The sequence below is a fragment of the Cebus imitator genome, unplaced genomic scaffold (genome assembly GCF_001604975.1).
Source record: "Cebus imitator isolate Cc_AM_T3 unplaced genomic scaffold, Cebus_imitator-1.0 Scaffold197, whole genome shotgun sequence".
NCBI lineage: Eukaryota > Metazoa > Chordata > Mammalia > Primates > Cebidae > Cebus > Cebus imitator.
Window position 1 is genome coordinate 2,302,692 of NW_016107512.1, and position 9,093 is coordinate 2,311,784.

A 9,093-nucleotide genomic window follows, 5' to 3' on the forward strand; every position below is an offset into this window, starting at 1 on the left:
TGGACGTGTTTTTTTCAAGATGAATGTTAATTTTTGAAAAGCTTTTTTTAGAATACAGTTGGGTGCTCACTCAACTGTATAACCTGTGTTTCTCTTATTTGAATCATGGATTGCTGATGTTTCTATTATATAGGTCTTGGCTCCCAAACTGCTGCATATGGGAATCACCTTGAGAGCTTTTTAAAATCCCCATGCCCAGGTCATACTCATACCGATTAAATTAGTGTATATAGTTGTGGCAGTCAGATATCAATAGTATTTAAAGCAGCCTGGCCAACATGGCAAAACCTTGTCTCTACTAAAAATACAAAAATGTTAGCTGGGCAGGGTGGTGTGCCTGCCTGTAATCCCAGCTACTAGGGAGGCTGAGGCAGGAGAATTGCTTGAACCTGGGAGGCAGAGGTTGCAGTGAGCTGAGATTGCACCACTGTACTCCAGCCTGGGCAATAGTGAGACTCTGTCTTTAAAAAAATAAAAAGTAGCCGGGCGCGGTGGCTCAAGCCTGTAATCCCAGCACTTTGGGAGGCCGAGGCGGGTGGATCACGAGGTCAAGAGATCGAGACCATCCTGCAACATGGTGAAACCCCGTCTCTACTAAAAATACAAAACATTAGCTGGGCATGGTGGCGCGTGCCTGTAATCCCAGCTACTCAGGAGGTTGAGGCAGGAGAATTGCCTGAACCCAGGAGGCGGAGGCTGCGGTGAGCCGAGATCGTGCCATTGCACTCCAGCCTGGGTAACAAGAGTGAAACTCCATCTCAAAATAAATAAATAAATAAAAAGTAAAGGTTTCCAAATGATTTTAATATATAGCAAATTTTGGGAGCCACTGCTTTATGTTTCTTCTTCCAGATTACTAAAAATGTTAAATTATTGGCATCCACTCTCAAGCATGTAGGGTTTGTTCTTCCAAGTTACCGTTCATAACTTCATGTATGTTTATCTGTTAGAGTGAGTTTTCTTTTGTGTTTGAGAAATTTACATGGGTGGGTAGAAAATCACAGAATGCTACAAAGTGTCAGGCACTAGCCACTGATGGGTGCTTAGTGATTGAAAGGTTGAAGAGAAGCAGGATGTTTGCAGTCATAAAGTATCTTTGATATCAAGTATCTTTGATATTTTTAAGTTACAAAAGGAAAAATAGTAACCTTATAAAGAGAAATGTGGCAAAAAACATTTAATTGATCATGGTTAATAAGATATACTGACAGGATCTATTCCCCCCACCCCATGTGATGCACTGAGGAGAGCACATCAATGCCATTATATTCTTGCCAAAAATGCATAATCTTAATCATGAGAAAACATCAGAGAAACCCAAATTATTATTATTATTATTATTATTTTTGAGGCTAGACTGCAGTGGTACAATCTCATCTCACTGCAAACTCTGCCTTCCAGGTTCAAGCGATTCTCCTGCCTCAGCCTCCTGAGTAGCTGGGATTACAGGTGCCCACCACCACACCCAGCTAATTTTTTGTATTTTAGTAGAGACGGGGTTTCACTGTGTTGCCCAGGCTGGTCTTGAACTCCTGATCTTGTGATTTGTGGTGTGAGCCACTATGCCCGGCCCACAAACTCAAATTAAGAGACATTCTCAAAATAGCTGACCAATACTCTTTAAGTGTCATGGTCATGCAAAACAAGGAACAACCAAGGAATTGTCAACAGATTGGAGGAGAGTAAAGCATATAGTTAATAATATACCAATGTTCATTTTTCAGTTTTGATAATTGTGTTATGTAAAATGTTAACATTACGAAACGGAGTAGGAGAACTCTGCCATTTTTTGCAATTTTCTGTAAGTCTAAAAGTATTTCAGGGTAAAAAGTTGACATTTTTCATGAAAGCTATGATGTTATATATCATTTCCTGCTTCTCTTTTCCCTGAATTTATACGTGAGATTTGTCTATCAACTAGATTTAATATTGGTTCTCTTCCCTTGGTAATATAGATTGTGATTTTAATTTCCATTTCCCCATGACTAATGATGGTCAGCCTATTTTTATGTGCCAGTTGGCTATTTTTGTACCTTCTGTGGTCAGTTCTTTTGAGAGTATTTTTAAAGCTTTTTAATACGTATTACCCTCATAAAATTGTCTAATTTATTCCTATGCCAGCAGTACAGGTTCAGTACCTGTGATCTTATGATATATGTATGTTAGTTTTTGTCCATGGTTCCTGGCTCATAACTCCCCTAGCTTTCGTTATAATGTTGGGGCTCTTGAAGCAAGCCTCAGAAAACAGAATCTCTGTCTCTGACCTTCTCCTGCCCTCCTTTGATTTGCCCGAAGCAGGACTCTAATCTTCCAGTCTTTCTGCTTATGGGTCATAAGATTTTCGTTTCGGAAGAGTTCCTACCCCATACCCTGGAAGAAGGAATGCTACCCAGAGAGGCCAGGAAGAATCTGAGCAGACAGTCTTTGGCTGTTTATTAGTATTAGATCCTACCTTTAGTCACCATTTCTGCATGGGTGTCAGTCATGCCTAGCCAACGAAGTTTTCATAAAAGGGCCAAGAGGACAGGGTTTGAAGAGCTTCTGGATAGGAACAAAAGGAGGTTCCTGGAGAGTGGTGTTCCCAGGGAAGACATGCCTTGCCCTTTGTATCTCTTCATCTGTTTATCCTTTATAATAAACTAGTAAATGTGATTTCCCGAGTTCTGTGAGCCACTCTGGCAAATTAACCAAACCCAAAGAGAGGGTCATGAGAGCCCCAATTTATAGCCAGTCAGTAGCAACCTGTGGCTTGTGATTGACATCAGAAATAGGGGCAGTCTTGTGGGACTGAGCCATCAACCTGTGAGAACTGACTCTCCAGGTAGATAATGTCAGACTCAAATTGGAGGATACCCACTTGGTGTCGGCTGCAGAATTTATTGCTTTGTTGGTGGGGAGAAATCCCCACACATTTGGTCACAGAAATCTACCTTTTTGATTGTTGTTGAGTGAAAGAATTTTAAAAACTGTGTTTTTTCCACTCAGGTATCCCTAATCTGAAATTTGAAATGCTTCAAATTCCAAAAATTTTTTTGCACCAACACAGCATTCAAAGGAAATGTTTATTAGAGCATTGTAGGTTTAGGATTTTTTGATTATGAGTGCTTAACTGGTGATTATAATGCAAATATTGTAAAATTTGAAAAAATTCAAAATCTTAAGCACTTTGGATCCCAAGCATTTCAGTTAAGGGATACTTAATCTGTATATTTAAATGCCTGTTTCATTCTTGTTAGTTTCCATTCTCTCATGCTCATGGTAACTCATCAGTGAAAGAAGGGAATTACAGTTTTCCTTGGCATTTGCTAACTGTCCATAACATGTTGTGTTACAGAAAAATGGCTACTGGACAGGATCGAGTGGTTGCTCTCGTGGACATGGACTGTTTTTTTGTTCAAGTGGAGCAGCGGCAAAATCCTCATTTGAGGAATAAACCTTGTGCAGTTGTACAGTACAAATCATGGAAGGGTGGTGGGTACGTATCATTGTTATTGTTACAACTATTATTCAATGATAACACAGTGGCACTGTGGTAGGTGCTTTGTTGTTGTTGTTGAGACAGTATCTTTCTCTGTTGACCCATCCAGAGAGCAGTGGCACCATCAGCTCACAGCAGCTTTGACTTAGGCTCAAGTAATCCTCACACTTCAGCCTCCCAAGTAGCTAGAACTACAAGAGCATCCCACCATGCCAAGCTGATTTTATTTTTTGCGGGGGTGGCAGAGATGGGGGTTGGTTGAGGGCAGGGCTCACTATATTACCCAGGCAGGTCTTGAACTCCTGGCCTCAAGTAGCCCTTCTGCCTTGGCCTCCCAAAGTGTAGGAATTGCTGGCATGAGCCACTGTGCCTGGCCCTATTTTTGAGATTTCTGAACTGCTTTGTTTGGGATTGAATGGTGGCATCTGTGGTCAGAAAGTTTCTGATATGTTTATAGCTTACCTGTGTTAAATTTTACTTGTGTTTGCTTGTGATCATATGTTTTCTGTTTTCTCTTTTTTCTAACCTTAGAATAATTGCAGTGAGTTATGAAGCTCGTGCATTTGGAGTCACTAGAAGTATGTGGGCAGATGATGCTAAGAAGTTATGTCCAGATCTTCTACTGGCACAAGTTCGTGAGTCCCGTGGGAAAGCTAACCTCACCAAGTAAGGAAAAACATTGTTTATGGAGACATAAAGGAGTCGAAAATAATACTTCATGAGGCTAGGAACTGGTGTTTTGAATTTAACTCTGTAAATAACATCTGGAAAAAATTCTTTTTGGTCAGCCAACTTGTCTCTGTGAAATAAAAAACAGATTTTGATTTGTGTCTCGGGGACAGTTCAAAACCATTGTAACATAAGAGTTGCTGCCTTTGACATCTATTCAGTTCCTTAATTGTTCAAAATTGATTGTTAAATTAAGATTTAATACCAATTCCCATGTTCTTCATGTCCAAAAGTCTAAAGTATTTGAAGTTACTAAGTTGACTGTAAAACAGAGTTTTTCCAGGAAAGGCTGAGTTAAACTGATGTTCTAGTACAATATCAGGAATTAGTTGCCATAATTGAACAATCTCAAGGGAGATTACTTTTCTTTGTTTTTAGATTAAGCTATCACTCTGCAAATATTAGAAGTTTAGCCTTGGAATGGGGGAAATGTATCAGCATAGCTAAGTCAGAGGTAGGCACAGACCCCAGCCAATTCCTACACTTTGGGAGACCAAGGTGATTCCAAGGATTTTTGGAGTTATGTGTCAGGAAACCGAGATGGAGACCCAATATATATTTCACAATGTTAGAAGTATCCCTTTCTGGCTGTGTGTGAGTATATTGCTGTTTCTTTCTTGTTTTTTTTGTTTGTTTGTTTGTTTTGAGATGGAGTTTTGCTCTTGTTGCCTGGCTGGAGTGCAATGGAGTGATCTCGGCCCACCCCAACCTCCACCTCCTGGGTTCAAGGAATTCTCCTGCCTCCGCCTCCCAAGTAGCTGGGATTACAGGCATGCACCACCACGCCTGGCTAATTTTGTATTTTAGTAGAGCTCAGGAATTTGAGTAAGCAATGTAGTAAGACCTTGTCTCTACCAAAATTAAAAAAGAAAAAATAGCCAGACATGGTGTTATACACCTCTAGTCCCAGCTACTCAGGAAGCTGAGGTGTTGACTAACAGCTTCAGGATGGGGTAGGTCACCAAAAAGACCAAGGCATATTTAGAGAGTTGGGACTTTTGGCCTCACTCCCTTATGGAGGGGTTTCTCCATGATGGTCAGGCTGGTCTCGAACTCCTGACCTTGGGAGTGATTCACCTGCCTCAGCCTCCCAAAGTGCTAGGATTACAGGCATAAGCCACCACACCTGGCCTTGCTCTTTATTTTCTTTGAGGCCTATCCTTTTCCTGGCCCAAATAAAGATTAAAAAAAAAAAAAAAGGTGAAGTATTTCTCTAATTTGAGAATGTTTTAGAACAGTAATTATACTAGTTTTTATGGGTGTCATGATGAAGAGGTACCAATGTTTTCATTTTTATGGTAAATATAAATTCAGTAGGAACAAAGAACTGGACACTACAAAGCAGGTCCAAACTAAAGCAAAGAAAATAGCTGCATATTGTCATAGAAGACGAGCTATACAGCCAGAAGAGCTGCTTATTAAGGTTTGAATAGAAAACATATGGTGAGATTAGTATCTGTACCCTGAGGAAGGTTGCCTGCCCAGACATATCACCACATTCTAGGTGCTTATCTTCAACTTGATAATTTGAATATTAGTATATCTATAAATGGTTGGTTAAGGTATGTATGTGTATGTGGTGATGACCAGTTCACATGTTAACCAAACTCGCCATTGACTGAAGTATAAAATCCATATGTCACTTTGTTAATTTACAGTAAGAAAATACTATCCTGAGGAAGACCAGATACTTTTGGTTCACTGATCAGTGTAGTGTTGTGTGTAAATTCCTTTTTTTTTTTTTTTTTTTTTAAGACAGAATTAGAAGCAGAAGACTTCTTGGTGAATATATGAAAATAAAAGGAATAAGTCATCACAGTAATACACCAATTTAAGGCATTTCTTTACTTTTTAGAGAGTTCCTTATCATATAGATATGTTAATGGCCTGAAAACTTTTTTTGCGTTGGTAATTCTGGCATTTTGTTAAAAATGTTTGGCTCTGTGGTTCTTCCTTTTCCATGCTTCTGTTATTGACCATCTGCCTGCCTGTTGACCCTTTCAGTTGTTACTACTATCTAGTCTCTGTTAAGTCACATCTCTTGATTTATGTGTATTATTGTTCATTATGGCAGTGGGGGAGTGGAGCAGACAATCTCAAGGTTGGCTGTCTTTATTACCTTCGTAAATGATCCGTGTACTACTTAGGTACCGGGAAGCCAGTGTTGAAGTGATGGAGATAATGTCTCGTTTTGCTGTGATTGAACGTGCCAGTATCGATGAGGCTTATGTAGATCTGACCGGTGCCGTACAAGAGAGACTACAAAAGCTACAAGGTCAGCCTATCTCAGCAGACTTGTTGCCAAGCACTTACATTGAAGGGTTGCCCCAAGGCCCTACAACGGCAGAAGAGACTATTCAGAAAGGTACTTCCATAGCATCGTATTGCTTCTGCTTTCTGCCTTTGGAACCTGCTTTGCTTGGTCATGCTGATTCTCCTTGGAATAATTGAAAGGAAACTTAAACTACAGCCTGAATGAATCACAAAGACTCACATGGAAGGATATACAAATTTTCTTATTTTTTCAGGTATATTGCTGTTGAGAAGCTGTGAAATCTGTATGAAAGTAAATTTATCTTTAGATATAACTAGGGCAGGTTAGTGTTATCAATAGAAAGCAGAAGGCTGACTGAGTACTTTGTCATTGGTAGCTTAATTTATATTATTGTAACTTAGTGTCTTGGTTTCTTCATCTATAAGAAGGGTAAGATTTTTAAAGGGGGACATCAGGTATAGGGAGCTGAGTGACTCAAAATTTCCAATCACTTCTTTGCACATGATTACATATGGGCTTCACAAGACCCTTCTTAATTGTATTTTACTACTTTTACCCTTCGTAGTGATTTCCCTGCTCCCTCTGCACCCCACTCACCCTCTTGCACCCATTGATGTATTTGATATATCTTAGATATGTGTATATCTTTTTTTTTTCCCCAGACAGAGTCTAGCTCTGTTGCCCAAGCTGGTGTGCAGTGGTGTGATCTTGGCTGACTGCAGTCTCCGCTTCCTGGGTTCAAGTGATTCTCTCGCGTCAGCCTCCTGAGTTGCTGGACTACAGGCACGTGCTACCATACCTGGCTAATATTTTGTATTTTTAGAAGAGATGGGGTTTCACTGTGTTAGCCAGGATGATCTTGATTTCCTGACCTCCTGATCCACCTGCCTTAGCCTCCCAAATTGCTGGGATTACAGGTGTGAACCACCACACCTGGCCAGTTTTGCTTTAATTGACATTTCTCTGATTACTAATTGAGATTGAAGATCTCTTCATACACTTGTAAGCCAACTGAGTTTTGGCTTCTGTGGTTTGCTTATTTATAATCTTTGCCCATTTTTCCATGGAAAAATGGTAAAATCATTTATTTTTTTATTTATAACAGTTCCTTGTATATCCTAATTATTGGTTCCTTGTCTTTTTTTTTAATGTTGCCCTGGCTGGAGTACAGTAGCTGTCAGAGGTTATTCACAGGTGTAGTTATGGCTCACTGCAGCCTTGAACTCCTGGGCTCACACAATCCTTGCACCTTAGCCCAGCTAGTGCTCAACTTACCACCACGGTCAGGACTGTGGACTGGTCATAACACGATTTGGTCGTAAGTTGAGTAGGCTATATGTACAGTTGAAATGGTGCACGCGGAGATGGTAGTGCTGCCGGGAGCTGGTCCGCACTGTCGTACGCCCAGCTGGGCAACATTTGCGCTGCCAAACGCGGAGCAGTCGTGGCTAGCGATTGTGGTTGTAAAGTCGAATGGTCGTAAGTTGCATAGGTGGTAAGTCGATCAATACCTGTAGCTGGAACTACAGGTGTGTGCCATCATGCCTGGCTAATTTTTTAATTTTTTGTAGAGACAAGGTCTCACTATGTTGCCCAGCTTTTATTTTATTTATTTATTTAATTTCATTTTCTGTTTGGTTACTGATGTGTTGAGAAATGATAAAAAAAAATTTTAATCTATTTTTATTTTATCTGAAAAAAATTAGTGATATAATCTGTATGAAGTGTTTTAACACTATGTACTTGAAGGTTAATTTTTTTTCTTAGATTTGAGTAAAATTAGGACAATATAAACTTGCTTTTGTGATAATGTTAGATTATGATAGTCCTAGATTCCAGGTCTAAGAATTTGGCTAAGAATGAGGTCCTTTTTTAAATTGAATATTATGAATGTGGAATTAAGTTGTATGCCCCAGAGCAAATAATTTTGCCTAAGTTTTATGTTTTGGCTGGGTGCGGTGACACGCGCCTGTAATACAGCACTTTGGGAAGCCAACGCAGGTGGATCATCTGAGGTCAGGAATTCAAGACCAGCCTGGCCAATGTGGTGAAATCCCATCTCTACTAAAAATACAAAAATTAGCTGGGTGTGGTGGTGGGCACCTGTAATCCCAGCTACTTGGGAGGCTCGGGAGGCAGGAGTTACAGTGAGCCAAGATCATGCCACTGCACTATAGCCTGGGTGACAGAGCGAGACTCTCTCTCTCAAAAAAAAAAAAAAAAAAAAAGATGTAATATGTAAACTTTGCTTTTGCGCTGAACAGTTGGTTGTATGATATGCCTTTAATGTATTGTGCAGAAGGGTAGTAGCAGAACTGCCCAGGGAAGCTTGTGACTTAAGGAATTATTTTATACTCTGATCCTGATGATGTAGAGTATGTCAAGCTAGAGGCTGTAGATCATTTAGTTCTCTGGATAAAATATAATGGACATAAAGATGTGCCACATATGAAAGAGGCAAAATGATGGTATGTAAGCATTTGATATGAAAAATGTCAAGATTTTATTATTCTGGGACCAGCATCAGAAATTTATCGTAATAAGAAAGATATTCTTTGGTCTTACCTTTCTGTACCACATTATTGCATAATTTACTTTTTTTTTTTTTTTT

At 39.7% G+C, this 9,093-nt stretch overlaps 1 protein-coding gene across 4 annotated transcripts in view; it reads left to right on the forward strand.

Moving 5' to 3' along the window:
• POLH (DNA polymerase eta) overlaps window positions 1-9,093 on the forward strand; it is a 35,533-nt gene that overhangs the window by 1,553 nt on the left and 24,887 nt on the right. The window contains exons 2-4 of one of the 4 annotated variants that reach the window (XM_017547371.1): window positions 3,335-3,475; window positions 4,010-4,144; window positions 6,355-6,572. In XM_017547371.1, the coding sequence (XP_017402860.1) occupies window positions 3,339-3,475; window positions 4,010-4,144; window positions 6,355-6,572 (490 nt within the window). In that variant the 5' untranslated portion in view covers window positions 3,335-3,338. The remainder of the gene's footprint in view (window positions 1-3,334; window positions 3,476-4,009; window positions 4,145-6,354; window positions 6,573-9,093) is intronic. The other 3 variants (XM_017547372.1, XM_037745325.1, XM_037745326.1) reach the window with 3 other exon arrangements.